Raw genomic sequence first — 17,839 nt, 5'->3', positions numbered from 1 at the left:
CTAGCGACCTTGGGTCCAAGCTGGTGAGCTTTTGCTCAAACCAGACGAGCCCGTGCTCAAGCTGGCGACCTTGAGGTCTCGAACCTGGGTCCTCGGCATCCCATTCCAATGCTCTATCCACTGCGCCACCACCTGGTCAGGCTGTAGTTTTTTTACTTGCATTTCCTGCTTTTTCACATTTGTTGTCTTTTTTTCAAATTTCAGGCCCCAAAATAAAGGTGTGTCTTATACATGGGATCATTTAATACATGGGAAATAAAGTAGTTCTGAATTTAAACAAAAGAACCAGAGGTAGCTAATTTTGTGAGATGTATCATAAAAATAAATGAACATAATAGACATACTATCTTTTTTTCTTCCTTTTTTATTTAGTGAGAAGAGGGGAAGCAGAGACAGACTCCCGCATGTGCCCCAACTGGGATCCACCTGGCAAGCCCACTAGGGGGTGATGCTCTGCCCATTTGGGGCATTGCTTACAACCAGAGCCATTTTTTAGCACCTGAGGCGGAGGCCATGGAGCCATCCTCAGCACCTGGGGCCAATTCACTTCAATTGAGCCATAGCTGCAAGGAGGGAGGAGGTGAGAGAGAGAGAGAAAAAGAGAGAAGTGAGAGAGGGAGGGTAGATAAGCAGATGAGCACTTCTCCTTTGTGCCCTGACAAGAAATTGAACCCGGGACATCCACATGCCAGTCCAACACTCTACCACTGAATCAGCTGGCCAGAACTAGGAATAAATTATTTCATCTCATTGAAATTAGTTTTTTACTTAAATTATTCAAGTAAGTACAAGAGAAAAATATATATCTGGCCCTGAAAGAAGTGCTGAATAAATTAAAGCTGTTATTATTGTTATTTTTGTTGGGGAATACTTTAAGACAGGTTTTATATGAATTTTGAAACAAAATTTGTTAATTTCTCAAGTTCACAAAGTTGCAGTAAAATTTATGACAAACTATAAGAAATACACAGAGAATTTACAGGTATAACTGTATTGTTTAAGAAAATTAAGCATTGAAGGCTTTGGAAGTAATTCCAGTTTTAAAAAAGAGGTATTATTATTATCATTAGTTTCATGGTATCCTCTAGGGAAAATTAAAATATTATAGGAGAAAGACAAATACTAACATAAAGTTGGCTAATGTAGCTTTAGACATTTGTGATAGTTAACCTACGGGTAAATGAATGTACCTCCTATGGTGCATGGATCAAGGATGCAGAGTCTAAGACAATCATTTAGTGACTCTCAATAAAGTATGTGACAGCTTTTGTGTTAGATGTGGAGGATACAAAGAAAAATCAAGCAAAGATCACCAAGGACTACATACTCCAATGAGGGAGATAGATCAGTAAACTGCTCCAGAATGGTGTAACTGCCCATGGTGCTCTAAGAACATAGATGAAATGGTCCTGGATTATGTGAGCAACCCTCAGGGGATTTTTTACAGAAATGGTGTCACCTGAGCCAGATCATTGTAGCTGGCTGGACATTCCTTAGACAGAAGAGGAAAGCAACATCACTCTCAAATCACGGAGGCCTGAGATAATTCTGTTACATTCCCTGAGCCAAAAGGACTGTCCAAACCCATAATATTCCTATAAGAGGAGATCACATTATATGTCATGCTAAGAAATTTGGGCTTCACCATTATGAGACACTCTGAAGGATTTTAAGTACAGGAGTAGTGTGATCAGATGTGCATTTTTGAAAGATCACCCTAATAATGATACAAAGGATAGGGAGGTTAATGGTGAGTGATGCTAGAATCGAAGTACCAGTTAAGATACTACGATAGTGCACCAGGCAAGAAAAATTGAGTCCAGAAACTAAAACAGTGGCAGTGGAAATGAAGAGAAAGATATAAACGCAAAGTGATTTCAAAGGCAAAATGAAAATTTTTTGGGAATTGGTTCACTCTGGGAATGAAGAGAGAGGAGTCTAGGAAGCCTGACAGGGTTCTGGGTGGAGAGAGTATAAGAGGGACAGCTGGTTGTGAAGAAAGATATGCACTCGTGAGTGTGAGACTGCTCTGAAACATTGGGGAGGCAGTTAGTAAGCAGTTACAAAAACGTTGAGAAGGATCCAGTGGTCTAGGAAGGGACAGAAGATGAGGGAGAAAGTAGGCATAATTGATGATTCAGTGTCTCAAGAGGAGGAAGGAGAACTAGGTTCCTTCCACAGCCCAGCATGGGACGACACAAGGACAGCTCTTCCTCTAAGACTGAAGGGAGGAAATCAGGGCAGGCATGCTCAGCAACCGTGAGCTGGGACGGGATACGTTGGGGGAGCCTGGATGAGGCTGAGAGCTTCACTCATTCTAGCAGGTTTGAAATAGTCACAGCCCCTGCCTTCACAGGGTATTAGGAGTAGCAATTTCCTCTCCACCTTACAATTTCTGTACTTTTATTCACTTTCTTCTCTTTCCCTCTAGTCCCTTGTTCCCTTGATTCTGACTCATTGCATCTTCTGGAGGACTTGCTCCATCAATAACGATTACCCTCTTACACCTTTAGTTTATAACTCTTGACTGGATTCCTACCCTAGGCTAAAAAATATCCTGGACCCTCTTCTCCTCTAAAACTGTCATGGTTCCTCTTTTTTCATTTCACATTATACCAGGGGTCTCAAACTCGTGGCCCGCAAAACAATTTTGTGCGGCCCGCAGACTAATCCACGAAGTTCAAAATATTTTGGATAAAATTAAGTAAGCCTAGGGGCCTACTTGTATTTTTTATTTCTCTAGCATCCTAGCTAGATATTAGCTTAGTTAACAGCAGTTGTGATGCGAACTACAGTTTCTGGTCGTTTTGTGACACTGAGTAAACTGCATGTACAATTGTGCTTGTTGTACTGATTTTTTTTTTTGTTTTCAACTGCAGTGAGAAAAGTGTGGCGTAACAGTTGCCTTTTGTAGACCTAGTGCGGCCCGCCGAACAGCTGTGATCTTGCTCTGTGGCCCACATGCTGAGTTGAGTTTGAGACCCCTGCATTATACCTTCTGAAACATTTTTATTTATGGTTTACAAAGCACTTTTGCATATTTTCTTTTTTTTTTTTTTATAAATTTTTATTAATGGTAATGGGATGACATTAATAAATCAGGGTACATATATTCAAAGAAAACATGTCTAGGTTATTTTGTCATTAAATTATGTTGCGTACCCCTCGCCCAAAGTCAGATTGTCCTCCGCCACCCTCTATCTAGTTCTCTGTGCCCCCTCCCCCTCCCCCTAACTCTCTCCCTCCCTCCCTCCCTCCCATGTCCTCCCTCCCCCCACCCCTGGTAACCACCACACTCTTGTCCATGTCTCTTAGTCTCATTTTTATGTTCCACCAATGTATGGAATCATGTAGTTCTTGTTTTTTTCTGATTTACTTATTTCACTCCTTATAATGTTATCAAGATCCCACCATTTTGCTGTAAATGATCTGATGTCATCATTTCTTATGGCTGAGTAGTATTCCATAGTGTATATGTGCCACATCTTCTTTATCCAGTCTTCTATTGAAGGGCTTTTTGGTTGTTTCCATGTCTTGGCCACTGTGAACAGTGCTGCAATGAACATGGGGCTACATGTGTCTTCACGTATCAATGTTTCTGAGGTTTTGGGGTATATACCCAGTAGAGGGATTGCTGGGTCATAAGGTAGTTCTATTTGCAGTTTTTTGAGGAACCACCATACTTTCCTCCATAATGGTTGTACTACTTTACAGTCCCACCAACAGTGAATGAGGGTTCCTTTTTCTCCACAGCCTCTCCAACATTTGCTATTACCCGTCTTGTTGATAATAGCTAATCTAACAGGGGTGAGGTGGTATCTCATTGTAGTTTTGATTTGCATTTCTCTAATAACTAATGAAGCTGAGCATCTTTTCATATATCTGTTGGCCATTTGTATCTCTTCCTGGGAGAAGTGTCTGTTCATGTCCTCTTCCCATTTTTTTATGGGATTGTTTGTTTGTTTGTTGTTGAGTTTTATGAGTTCTTTGTAAATTTTGGAAATTAGGCCCTTATCTGAGCTGTTGTTTGTAAATATCATTTCCCATTTAGTTGGCTGTCTGTTTATTTTTATATCAGTTTCTCTTGCTGAGCAAAAACTTTTTATTGTGATGTAGTCCCATTCATTTATCTTTGCCTTCACTTCTCTTGCCATTGGAGTCAAGTTCATAAAATGTTCTTTAAAAACCAGGTCCATGATTTTAGTACCTATGTCTTCTTCTATGTACTTTATTGTTTCAGGTCTTATATTTAGGTCTTTGATCCATTTTGAATTAATTTTAGTACACGGGGACAGGCTATAGTCAAGTTTCATTCTTTTGCATGTGGCTTTCCAGTTTTCCCAACACCATTTGTTGAAGAGGCTTTCTTTTCTCCATTGTATGTTGTTGGCCCCTTTATCAAAGATTATTTGACCATATATATGTGGTTTTATTTCTGGGTTTTCTATTCTGTTCCATTGGTCTGAGTGTCTGTTTTTCTGCCAATACCATGCTGTTTTGATTATCATGGCCCTATAATATAGTTTAAAGTCAGGTATTGTAATGCCCCCAGCTTCATTCTTTTTCCTTAGGATTGTTTTGGCTATTCGGGGTTTTTTATAGTTCCATATAAATCTGATGATTTTTTGTTCCATTTCTTTAAAAAATCTCATAGGAATTTTGATGGGAATTGCATTAAATTTGTATATTGCTTTGGGTAATAGGGCCATTTTGATTATATTTATTCTTCCTATCCAAGAACAAGGAATATTTTTCCATCTCATTGTATCTTTTTCGATTTCCCTTAACAATGCTTTGTAATTTTCATTATATAGGTCCTTTACATTTTTTGTTATGTTTATTCCTAGGTATTTTTTTTTTTTTTTTGCAATCGTGAAGGGGATTATTTTTTTGAGTTCGTTTTCTAATATTTCATTGTTGGCATATAGAAAGGCTATGGACTTTTGTATGTTAATTTTGTATCCTGCGACCTTACTGTATTGGTTTATTGTTTCTAATAATCTTTTTGTGGAGTCCTTCGGGTTTTCGATGTATAGGATCATATCATCAGCAAAAAGTGATACCTTTACTTCTTCTTTTCCGATATGGATGCCTTTTATTTCTTTGTCTTGTCTGATTGCTCTGGCCAGAACTTCTAGCACCACGTTAAATAAGAGTGGAGAGAGTGGACAATCCTGTCTTGTTCCTGATTTAAGGTAGAAAGTCCTCAGTTTTATGCCGTTTAATAGGATGTTGGCTGATAGTTTATCATATATGGCCTTTATCATGTTGAGATATTTTCCTTCTATACCCATTTTGTTGAGAGTCTTAAACATAAAATTGTGTTGTATTTTATCAAAAGCCTTTTCTGCATCTATTGATAAGATCATGTGGTTTTTGTTCTTTGTTTTGTTGATATGGTGTATTACGTTAACCGTTTTGCGTATGTTGAACCATCCTTGAGATTCTGGGATGAATCCCACTTGATCATGATGTATTATTTTTTTAATATGTTGTTGTATTCGGTTTGCCAGTATTTTGTTTAGTATTTTAGCATCTGTATTCATTAGAGATATTGGTCTGTAGTTTTCTTTCTTTGTGCCATCCTTGCCAGGTTTTGGTATGAGGGTTATGTTGGCCTCATAAAATGTGTTTGGAAGTATTGCTTCTTCTTCAATTTTTTGGAAAACTTTGAGTAGAATAGGAACCAAGTCTTCTTTGAATGTTTGATAGAATTCACTAGTATAACCGTCTGGGCCTGGACTTTTATTTTGGGGGAGGTTTTTAATAGTTTTTTCTATTTCCTCCCTGCTGATTGGTCTGTTTAGGCTTTCTGCTTCTTCATGACTCAGGCTAGGAAGGTTGTATTGTTCTAGGAATTTATCCATTTCTTCTAGATTGTTGTATTTGGTGGCATATAATTTTTCATAGTATTCTACAATAATTCTTTGTATATCTATAATGTCTGCGGTGATCTCTCCTCTTTCATTTTGGATTTTATTTATTTGAGTCCTGTGCCTTTTTTCCTTGGTGAGTCTTGCCAAGGGTTTGTCAATTTTGTTGATCTTTTCAAAGAACCAGCTCCTTGTTTTATTGATTTTTTTCTATAGTTTTTCTGTTCTCTATTTCATTTATTTCTGCTCTGATTTTTATTATCTCCTTTCTTCGGCTTGTTTTGTGTTGTCTTTGTTCTTCTTTTTCTAGTTCCTTAAGGTGTGAAGTTAAGTGGTTTACTTCGGCTCTCTCTTGTTTGTTCATATAGGCCTGAAGTGATATGAACTTTCCTCTTATTACTGCTTTTGCTGCATCCCAGAGATTCTGATATGTCGTATTTTCATTTTCATTTGTCTGTATATATCTTTTGATCTCTGCGCTTATTTCTTCTTTGACCCATTCATTTTTTAGAAGTATGTTGTTTAGTTTCCACATTTTTGTGGGTTTTTCCCCCTCTTTTTTGCAGTTGAATTCTAGTTTCAAGGCTTTATGATCAGAAAATATGCTTGGTACAATTTCAATTTTTCTAAATTTGCTGATATTGTCTTTGTGGCCCAACATATGGTCAATTCTTGAGAATGTTCCATGTACACTAGAGAAAAATGTATACTCTGTCACTTTGGGATGAAGTGTCCTGTAGATGTCTATCATATCCAGGTGTTCTAGTATTTCGTTTAAGGCCACTATATCTTTATTGATTCTCTGTTTGGATGACCGATCTAGAGCCGTCAGCGGTGTATTGAGGTCTCCAAGTATGATTGTATTTTTGTTAGTTTTTGTTTTAAGGTCAATAAGTAGCTGTCTTATATATTTTGGTGCTCCTTGGTTTGGTGCATATATATTAAGGATTGTTATGTCTTCTTGATTCAACTTCCCCTTAATCATTATGAAATGACCATTTTTGTCTCTGAGTACTTTTTCTGTCTTGTAGTCAGCATTATTAGATATGAGTATTGCTACACCTGCTTTTTTTTGGGTGTTGTTTGCTTGGAGTATTGTTTTCCAGCCTTTTACTTTGAATTTGTTTTTATCCTTGTTGCTTAGATGTGTTTCTTGTAGGCAGCATATAGTTGGATTTTCTTTTTTAATCCATTCTGCTACTCTGTGTCTTTTTATTGGTAAGTTTAATCCATTTACATTTAGTGTAATTATTGACACTTGTGCGTTCCCTACTGCCATTTTATAAATTGCTTTCTGTTAGTTTTGTATCTAGTTTGATTCTTCTCTTTTGTTTTTCTATCATTTGTTTTTGTTTGTTTGTGCTCCATACTTCTTTCCTCTGTTGCTACCTTTTTTAAGTCAAGTGTTTTTGTGGTGGTTTTTTCAAGGGTGGTTACCATTAAGTAATGAAAAGGGTACCTACCATATTCATTGTAGTACCCTATCTTATAAGTATTTCTGCACTTCATCATCCTTTGCTACTGTTAATCTCCATCCTCTCCCCCCTTTTTTTCCTTTGTTGTCACAGTTTAAGTTTGGTTTTATTGTGTTCTTGGTGGAGCTGTTACTTGTGGTGTTGTTTTCTTTTGTTCTTTGAATCTGGTTGGAAAACCCCCTTTAGTATTTCCTGGAGTGGGGGCTTTCTGTTGATAAATTCTCTCATCTTTTCTGTATTTGTGAATGTTTTTATATCTCCTTCATACTTGAAGGATAGCTTTGATGGGTATAGTATTCTTGGCTGAAAGTTCCTCTCTTTCAGGGCTTTAAATATTGGGGTCCACTCTCTTCTAGCTTGTAGAGTTTCTGCTGAGAAGTCTGATGATAATCTAATAGGCCTTCCTTTATATGTAGTACTCTTCTTTTCCCTGGCTGCCTTGAGAATTTTTTCTTTGTCATTGGTTTGTGTCATCTTTATTATGATGTGCCTTGGAGTGGGTTTGTTGGGGTTAAGAAAACTCGGTGTTCTGTTTGCTTCTTGAATTTGAGGCTTTAGTTCTTTCCACAGGCTTGGGAAGTTCTCGTCTATTATTTGTTTGAGTATATTCTCCATGCCATTTTCTTTCTCTTCTCCCTCTGATATACCTATTATTCTTATGTTATTCTTTCTGATGGAGTCAGACAATTCCTGTAGGGCTTTCTCGTTTTTTATTATTTTTGAGTCTCTTTCTTCTTCTCTCTGTTGTGCCTCAAGTTGTTTGTCTTCTATTTCACTAATCCTATCCTCAATCTGGGCTGTTCTGTTAGCTAAGCTTGTTATCTCGTTTTTCAGCTCGTGAATTGAGTTTTTCATTTCTGTTTGATTTGTTTTAATAGTTTCAATTTCCTTGGTAATATATTCTTTGTGTTCACTGAGTTGTTTTCTGATCTCCGTATATTGCCTTTCTGTGTTTTCTTGTATATCTCTGAGTATTTTTAAGATTTCTATTTTAAATTCTCTGTCATTTAGCTCCAAGGCTTCCAATATGTTGTCTTTTCTCCATAGATTTTTCCACATCTATTTGTGTTACCTCTCTTTCTTTTGTATCCATAATATTCGATTTTCTCTTTCTTATTGGCATCTGAGGGTGGTCTTGTTGATAGCACTAATTAGAATTAATAAAGAGGAAAAAGTAAAAAAAAAAAAAAAAAAAAAAGGTAAAACACCCCACAAAAAAAAAACAGTAATAATTTATTATTTCCCCCTTTTTTTCTTTCTTTTCTTTCCCTCCTCTCCCCTCCTCAGGGAAATATCGTGCCTATAATGGAGGGCCTGATTTGGGGTGAAGAGTTCAAGGGGCAAAAAAAGGGAGTAGGGACCTACTAAATGCAAAAAAAAAAAAAAAAAAAAAAAAAGGAAGAAAATTTTAGACAAGCATAAGATGATTTGCTTGTAAGTGATGGTCAACTAAGAGATATAATGAGAGGGATAAGAGGGAACCAGAAAAAAGGACCAAAAAAAGAATAATAAAGAAGAAAAAAATAAAAATAATAAGTAAAAATCTGTTGTATTAAGTGGAGCGAAGACTAAATACAATGGAGACCTTGGGTTGGGAGGATGCAAAATGCCACAAAAATAAACAAACAAGAAAAAAACAAAAACAAAAGCAAAAAAGAAAAATAAAGCCAAAAAAAGCCTTGAGTCCCAAATTAACTAATTTGTTCGTGATTGAGGATTAAATGGGAGGAAAGTAAAATGAGAAAAGAAAAAACAAATAGAAAGGAAAAAAATAAGAAAAAGAGAAAAACGAAGGAAGTAATAAAAAAGGAAGAGAAAAAAACAAAATAAAGCAAATAAAAAAAAAAACAAAAGAGGAGAGAGTGAGAGTTAAGTGTTTTGGAGTATAACCTTAAAGGAGGGTGAGGATGAAGAAGAGAAATAAAATGTAACAGTTATGGGTAGTGTAGTTCAAGAAAAGGGAAGCATAAGATGGGCAGAGAATAGAAGGACCGAGGTGGAGGAAGTAAAGGCAATAAGATAGAAGAAACAAACAACAACAACAACAAAAATTAGTGGAACAAGTTGTAAAGTCTGTGGATTTTTCTTGATTTTGAGAGGTTAACTTCTTCCTTTTTCTTTTCTCTCCCTCTTCCTGGTCGGTGACTCTGTACCCCAGGCTCTGCCCCTGTGTCACACTTAGGTAGGGATTTGCAGTTGATGGGATTCTATGGCAATGTCATATAATTGGCTTTAGTCTTGCTGGTAGTCAAGGCTTGTTGGCGTTTGCAGGGTCCAACGATGAGAGAGTTTGCTTTCCTGGATTCTCTCTCCTAGTCCCCCCTTCCTGAATTAGCAGCCTGGTGATCCAGCTATAAGGCTGCAACTGCTTCTGCCTGGGGAGTAAGAGGCTCAAAGAGCTGGGAAATCCCCACTCTATCCCCACTCAGTGTAAGGCTTTGGGAAAGGCTCTGGCAGTCAGGGCCTCCAGTGTAATCAGGCGGGGGTGGGAGTCAACTGTTGTCAAGGTGACTGTTCAGTGCCTAGCATTCAGTTGGACCTCTCAACCCAGGCTTTCCACACTTTGTTGCCTGTTTTGGCTGGGAAGAAGAGGCACTAGTCTCTGCTTGCGACTAGTGTAGTATAGATCTTATTATCTGCCAAGTCCCTCTTGTTAGCGTTTATCCCTGAATATGGAGGCTCTATCAATCAGAAGTTGCCCCCGCCCCTTTAGCGAGAGGCACTAAAAAATATCACGCCTCTTGTTTTGGATCGCTGAACTGAGAGAGATCTTATCAATTAGAGCCCGTGGGTGCGCAGATTTCATGGGTTAAGCTAATTTCAGTGATTGGGTCGCAGCTGTGCTCCTGAAGGTATTTTAGGCTGCCTGCACGCGCCCCTCCCCCAACGCTTGATTGTTAGCTTGAATGGCTGGGTGAGGTGCCCCGCCCACGGAGAGAATCTCCCAAGTAGAAGACCACCCTGGTGCCTCTCCCGCTTGCCCTGCCGCTGGCGGCTGAATCGCACCAGGCGCAGGATAATGGGGCACCCTGGGTGTGCGGGCCAGTAAGGCGCTCTGGGCGTGTGGAATGCCCAGGGCACGAGTGCGAATGGGGTGCTCCGGGCACCGGTGGCTGGCGACTCTCACTCGCAGTGCGCCAGCCGCTGGGAACGTTAGCGGTGCTCGCTCTGCAACCGGACCGGGCGCGCGTGCCGGCGGCTGCTCGCTGCTCCCGAGTGTGGGCGGTGCTCGCTCTGCAACCGTACCGGGTGCTCGCCCGCGGCTGCTCGCGGCTCCCGAGTGTGGGCGGTGCTCGCTCTGCAACCGTACTGGGCACGCGCCCACGGCTGCTCGGGGCTCCCGAGTGTGGGCTGACTCACCACAGGTGCACTCCCTCGCGGCTTGAATGAACGTCGCTGCGATAGCTTCCTCCACACCCTCGTCTCTCAGATTCAAGTGATAACAGTCCTTTCGCTTTCAGTTTGTGTGAAACTCCGGAATGCTCCGAGGATAAATTTTTCTGTTTCTAGTTGATAAATTTGTTGTGATTTAGGGGAGATCTGTCAGATGCGCTGCTCACGGTGCCATTTCCGTGACGTCACTCTTCTGCATATTTTCTTAATCAAGTGGCTGTCTCATAGTGTTTCTGAAACACAGGTTTTTCACAGTGGCAATCTCAATAGGTCACTCTCATTTTTAAAGGCTGTATAATATTTCATGGAATATATATATATTTATATTTTTGTAAATATAAAAATAGAATTATATATAAATATATTTATATTTATAAAAATATAATTATATATATTTATTTTTTATATTTTACAAGCAGGGTTTCAAGTTTTTTTTTTTTTTTTTTTTTTTCTCTATAAAATTTGTCATTTTATTTTAATGTTCATGATTACCCATTTGACTCCTCTCTCTCTTCTTTACTGGTTTATAAAACTACAAATGGCATTAAGATCCACTTGTCATTTTCCCTTTTAAGAGACATTAATTTACATAAATAAGGCATTTACAGACAGTGAGCTCTACAGAGTAACATACCCCTGGATATCTTAAATGCTAAGTATAATTGCACTTTGTTTATAGAGCGATGGGCATTATTGTGGGGAAATGGAAAATATTTTTGTGTATACATTCCTTTTCCAACTAAGTGTAATCAAAAAGTTCCACTGAGTCAGTTTAAGATAAGAAAGAAAGAGGGTGACTGCTGCCTATGGCTGCCTGTCTGTCAGTAATGCCAGTTTCGCCGTTCGCGACAGCTTCAGCCTGTCAGCACGAGGACCTCAGCACCATATCCAGCAGTCACACCCCATGACCTATATGAGGGGGCAGCCCCCAAAGAACTAGTAACCATTATTCATTTCCAGCAGAAAGTGTATCAGAACAGTGATAACCAGGTGCCTCAGGCCAATACACACCATTTATTATACGGTCGTCATAGAGACGTGTGCGGGCTCAGCTGGGCTCTACGTTTCCCGTGGAAGCTCAGAAAGTTCAAGGACGTCAGCAAACCCTCATTTCAGATCCAGGAGCATGGAAGCTGGGTTTTCTAAGTAGGACTTCCACAGATTCGAGAAACGGGACATCGTAGCACCGTCGATGATCCTGTGGTCGGCTGACCAGCTCATGTTCATGATCTGGGCCTTATAGACTTCTCCCTTCTCGTTAAATCGGGGAAGAGCCTTAATTGAGCCGATGGCCCCAATGGCTACTTCGGGCGGCAAGATCACCGGTTTGGCATAGGTGCCACCAATTGAGCCAATGTTGGAGAGAGTGAAGGTCCCTCCGGTGAGGTCCGTGGTGCTGAGCTGACCCGCGGAGCCCAGTGTCTGCAGGCGGTTCAGTTCCGTGGCGATCTCGAACCCAGAACAGATCTGGACGTTTTTCACATTAGGGACAATCAATCCCTGCTCGGTATCCATTGCTATCCCAATGTTATGAGAAGCCTTGTAGGTGACCTTCTGGCAGTCCTCGTCCACAGAGGCGTTCAGGATGGGGAACTGCAGCAGTCCCAGCGAGGCGGCCTTGATGAAGAAGGGCATGAAGGAGAGTCTGATCCCGCGGGCGGAGGCCACGGGCTTCAGCTCCTCTGGCAGCCGCACCAGCTCGGTCAGGTCCAGCTCGTCGCAGTACCCAAAGTGCGGGATCTTCAGGGCTGCCGACATGGTCTTGACCATGGCCTTCTGAAAGCCTGTTACGGGCTCCGTCCGGTCTCTGCCTGTGAAAACCACGGGCTTAGAGACAGGTGCGGGAATCGTTCTGTCTTTCGGTTTTGGCGGAGGCGGCACAATTTCAGCTTTCGGGGAAGTATAATATAGCTCCTGTCTGCTTCTCCAAATAGTTGAGAATATCTTCTTTAAGTATTCTGCCATCTTTTCCTGAGCCAATAACTTCACTCAGCTTAATGTTGTTTTCCATCGCCAGGCGGCGCACTGCCGGCGTCGCCAGCGTCTTCTGGCCCTTGATCTCCTGGTGCGTGTGCTCGTCGTGGGACACCGCGGGCGTTTCAACCACGTCCTCCTCTGAATCTTTCAAAGCTTCTGTTTCTATGTCCACCAATGGCTTCCCCACATAGGCTGTGTCCTCTGGATTATAATACAGTTTTTTAATGACGCCATCTTAACGACTGCTGATAGTAACAGACGCTTTATCGCTTTGAACTTCACAGATGCTATCGAACTGGGACACTGTATCTCCTTCTTTTACATACCACTCTTTCACAGTAACTTCTCTGATGCCTTCTCCCATGTCCGAGAGTTTGAACTGAACAATCTGTCCCCGCTGACCAGCAGTGGTCTTCAGCAGTCGATGTGGATGGCTGTACTTGAATGAAGGGTAACCAAACACACACACGTATTTTGGCTTCAAAGTATGAACGCCACTGCATGTTTGGAAGTAGTGAACACAAACCAGCCGCCCCGCGCTGTGGCTCCAGGACCTCAGCACGCGCAATGCAGCCATCTTACTCCCTCAAGTTCTTACTTTGTAGAATTGCCTTACATGCTATGGCCCCAAACTAATTGTGTGCCTGGGCCCGTGTTGTTTCATTTTCTGAGAACACCTGTCGCTGCCCTAACTAAACCAAACTTCCTCCCTTGTCCAGCTCCATCACTTATTTCCTCATATTTAAAACATTTGTATCTTTCAAGGCCTACTTAAAATGTTATCTTTTCCTTTAACCTATTTTCAGTCAATCACTAAGGTTCTGGTCAGTCTTCTTTCAGGGAACATCCTGGAGAAGGGTTAGTCGGACAAACTGATCAACTGCTGTGTTTGAGCACGAGGCATTGAGGCAATCCTTTGGTAAAGCTTTGGTATTTCCCTGTCCTCTGCCATGGTTCCTCTCATTTTTCTAGAGACCAGCTGGCAGGTTAAATCAGAGTTTTCCAGAGACCAGCACCACTTTGAGAATGGCACACATCTCTGCCATTTCTCTAGGATGTGGTTGTGTTTTTAATTCACTATCCTGGCTGGAAATGGGAATGGTGGCAGCAGTTTCAGAAGCTTCCACTAGGCCTTTCATATTCTCTATACTCTTAATAGCGCTTACCAGGAACCTGTGGGAGAGTTCTCTCAAACACCGTTCCATCTGCATTTTCAGAGTCCAGAGATGGCTAGGTCTGATAACCTGAAAGTTCCAATGTTAGCTGGACTGGCTCCCATATACTCATATGCTAAGGGGGCTCATGTTGGTCTTTCCAGTCATGGTTATACTGTCATTCAGACCTTGTGTCCAACAGTCCTCTAAAATCTGGGTGTTTCCCTTTCTCAATGCATACATACGGTGAGTAGATGTCCATGTCCATAGGTTCCTTTGGGGAAGGATGAGGTAGGTACTCACTACACAATGACTACTGTTGTGCGTTTGAGGGCTCCTCATCACAGAGAGCTGGTTTCTCTTCAGCTACTAGCTTCTGGGAGTGAGGTCTGATGCAGGCCTGGCTCAGAAATAGATCCTGACTTTTTACTGGGGTGACTGCCCTCAGCCTTCTAATCTTTCTTGATATATTTAATTATGTAAATTAAGCAATAATTTGAGTGCCCCTCTATCTTACTAACCGTCGCCGTGGCCTCTGCAGGTTAGTCGTCCTGTCTAGCTCCGTCACCTCTCCCCCTTTCTGACCGTGCAGCTCACGGTGATCATTTGTGCCCACCTTGTTTTTGATGGTCAAGCAGTGCCACAGGCCTTCTCCCATCCCCATTGCTATCGGCCCTGTTCCATAACAGCATCTCTTCCCTTCTTTCCTACTCCGTGGAGGATAGCTGACACTGGCCTCAGCAAGCCTAGAGTGCCCCTCACCATGCTCTCCTTATTGTTTTGGTAACAGAGTGACCTCCAGATCCTCTCACAGAACGTGTACTGCTGAACTTTCGGCCTTGCTACTATCTCCATTCTAACAGGCCCATATATAGGGGCCAGTGAGAGACAAGGAGAGGCCAGAGTGAGGTGGAAGGAAACTAGGAAAGATGGTTGTCATTAAGCTTAGAGAACCAAGTGTTTAAGGAGGGGTTGGGGAAGGACAGCTCAGATGATGACTTTTGGATTCAACAAGATGGACATGTTTTAGTGTGGGGATGAAAATCACAGCGCAACCGGAACAGGCAGAGAAGAAAACTAAAAAATGAGCTAGCAAAATTGTACTGTGTAAGAGAGTGGAGAAGTGAAGCTGCTGCCGAAAAGGGAATGGGGCCACAGGAAAAGTTTGCTTTTCAGTACACAGGAAATGTTATACTGTATTTTTTGCTCCATAAGACACACTTTTTCCCCCCAAAAGTGGAGGGGGAAATGCCTGTGCATCCTATGGAGCGAACGTTCATGTTTTTTTTTAGCTGCTGCGGGCTCCTGGACAACTGGAAGAGTATTTGAATATTAAAGTCTTTTCTCAGTTGTTAGTAACAGTGCTAATGGTTGTTAATACTGCTGTTGAGTTTACATTGTTGAAATATTATTGTGGTATATTTTATTAACTATTTTAACACACCATTTGGTTCAGAATATTTTTTTCTTATTTTCTTCCTTAAAACCCTAGGTGCGTCTTATGGAGCGAAAAATACGGTAATTCATTTGTATGCTGACAGGAGCAATGAAGTGGCGACGTAGAAATTTATTAGGAGGTAGCGAAGAGAGGACCATTTTCAGAATCATATGTTTTGAGCAGGAAATGTGATCTAACCTCAAATGACAGGTGGCCTTTGATAGCCCTATAACCATTTTTAATTGTGACAGCAAGAAGGGCAGACCACGCATGTACAGGTGGGGTCAGTGGCAGTTCATGGTGAATGATCAAGTACTTGAGATTTTTTTTTCTTTTTTCTTTCTGAAGCTGGAAACGGGGAGAGACAGTCAGACAGACTCCTGCATGTGCCCGACCGGGATCCACCCAGCACGCCCACCAGGGGCAACGCTCTGCCCACCAGGGGGCGATGCTCTGCCCCTCCGGGGTGTCACTCTGCCACAACCAGAGCCACTCTAGCGCCTGGGGCAGAAGCCAAGGAGCCATCCCCAGCGCCCAGGCCATCCTTGCTCCAATGGAGCCTTGGCTGTGGGAGGGGAAGAGAGAGACAGAGAGGAAGGAGGGGGGGGGTGGAGAAGCAAATGGGCGCTTCTCCTATGTGCCCTGGCCGGGAATCGAACCCGGGTCCCCCGCACGCCAGGCCAACGCTCTACCACTGAGCCAACCGGCCAGGGCCAAGTACTTGTGATTTTGTCTGTTCTCTTCAGTTTGAAAGGTGAGCTGGGAAGAGCTGATGGGGCAGGTCTATGAATTATGAGAAAAGAGGACCAGGTAGGAATAGTGCTCTGTGAGGGCGGGAAAGAAGGAAGGCCCTCCTTCTAAGTGAGGAGTTGGTCCAGAGAGCCAGGATTCCTTTGGAAGCTTTCCTTATTTTTTGTCTCCTTTTCCTATTACGCCCCCTTTTCATAAGGGTCACAGAATTTTTTTTTTCTGTCAGAAGTACAGTACACAAAATCTAGTTTTTTTGTGGGTTTTTTTTTTTTTTTAGCCCTTGCCAGATGGAAGAGCACTTCTGTCTTTGTTTGCATAATAGACATAACTTATTCTTTTACTTGATTTTTTTTTCATTTCTTATCAGGTTTACATAGAAATTTGGTTGCAAATTTGTGGAGGAAAAATGTCATTTTTTAAAATATAACAAATTCAAAAAATATTTTCTGAGTTACCACTGGGTATGAGGCACTGTTCTATCACAAAGGTGCAAAGATCCCCAGCCTCAGGATGTTGACAAGAGACAAGCAGGGGACAATGAAATCTATATTGTGTTAGAAGATAACAAGTCTATGAGAAAAGGGAGAATAGAGAGAAGGGAGAAAGAGAGAGAGAAAGAGTGAGAGAGGAGGGGAAAAGGCTATAGTTTTAAATTGGGAGGTAAAGGTAAGCCTCACTGACAAGTGACAGTTGAGCAAATGTTTAACAAGAGGAAGTTCCTTAGCTACACAATTACCTGAGTGAAGACAAAAGAGCAAAAATCAATGCTATTAAGTGTAAGGACCAAGAAAAGATCAAATTGTTAGATTCAGGAAAGTGTGCTGGGATTGCCAGAATGTAGGAGCAGAGACAGGGAGGTAATGATAGGGACCCTGTGAGGCTGAGAACAAAGGAAGACAAATGTTTGCATTCCATTGGTCAGAGACTCTTATCAGAAGTTTATGTTTGAAATTCGCCAATGAGCTAGACCCAGCCCCTGTTGCTATGCTGTGTGTGACCCCCTTAGCGAATAGGTAACTACCACATTTGCTTCTGTATAAAATGCTTGCTTACTTAGGATATATAAGAACCGAGCTGTAAGCGCTAGGGGCGATTCCCGTTTGTAGCTCCTTGTGGGCACCGTATCTCCGGACTCCTGGGAATTCGCCCCTGCACAGGTTAAACTGGCCAATAAAGAAACATCTATACTCCTGAAAGTCTCCGACATCTGTTCTCGTACCCGGTCATGCTACATTAAGCACATTTGTTAAAGATGATGAAGTAGATCTTAAGTAATCAAAGTAAAAGAAGGCTCTGATTTTACAAATTCTTAGTGAGTAAAGTAATAGAAGTGGAGAATCAACTGCAGATTTGCCCGAGCTGTATGTGTGAGAATAACCAAATGTGGCACATTTGTGGAAAACAATTATCTTCAAGATGATAAGTACAGAGGTGACAATGAGAGAACATGGGGCAATATTTGGGAGAACCTAAGTAAATTAATAGATGGAATTCCTTTTTTTTTTTTTTTGAAAGGAGGGGCAATAGAGAAACAGACTCCTGAATGCCCCCCCCCCCCCCAATCTACCTGGCAACCCTGTCTGGGGCCAATGTTTGAATCAACTGAGCTATCCTTGGCGCCTGGGGCCAATGCTCAAACCAAATAAGTTATAGGGGAAGACAGAGAGGAGGGGGAAAAAAGGGGAGAGAAGCAGATGGTTGCTTCTCATGTGTGCCCTGACCAGGAATTGAACCCAAGACTTCTGCATGCTGGGTCGACGCTCTATCCACTGAGCCAAC

The 17,839-nt window shown here is 41.6% G+C and overlaps 1 protein-coding gene across 1 annotated transcript; it reads right to left on the bottom strand.

The window, feature by feature from the left end:
* Nucleotides 1-11,735: 11,735 nt before the first annotated feature.
* Nucleotides 11,736-13,298, bottom strand: LOC136330893 (lipoamide acyltransferase component of branched-chain alpha-keto acid dehydrogenase complex, mitochondrial-like). The gene is given in 2 exon segments (XM_066268447.1): nt 11,736-12,644; nt 12,646-13,298. Coding segments are annotated over 2 exon segments (903 nt in total). The 5' UTR covers nt 12,753-13,298; the 3' UTR covers nt 11,736-11,848.
* Nucleotides 13,299-17,839: the final 4,541 nt, after the last annotated feature.

This window comes from Saccopteryx bilineata, chromosome 3 (genome assembly GCF_036850765.1).
Source record: "Saccopteryx bilineata isolate mSacBil1 chromosome 3, mSacBil1_pri_phased_curated, whole genome shotgun sequence".
In the NCBI taxonomy this organism is placed as follows: domain Eukaryota; kingdom Metazoa; phylum Chordata; class Mammalia; order Chiroptera; family Emballonuridae; genus Saccopteryx; species Saccopteryx bilineata.
Note: the sequence above shows the minus strand (reverse complement) of the source record. Positions and strands in the feature narration are given on the sequence as shown.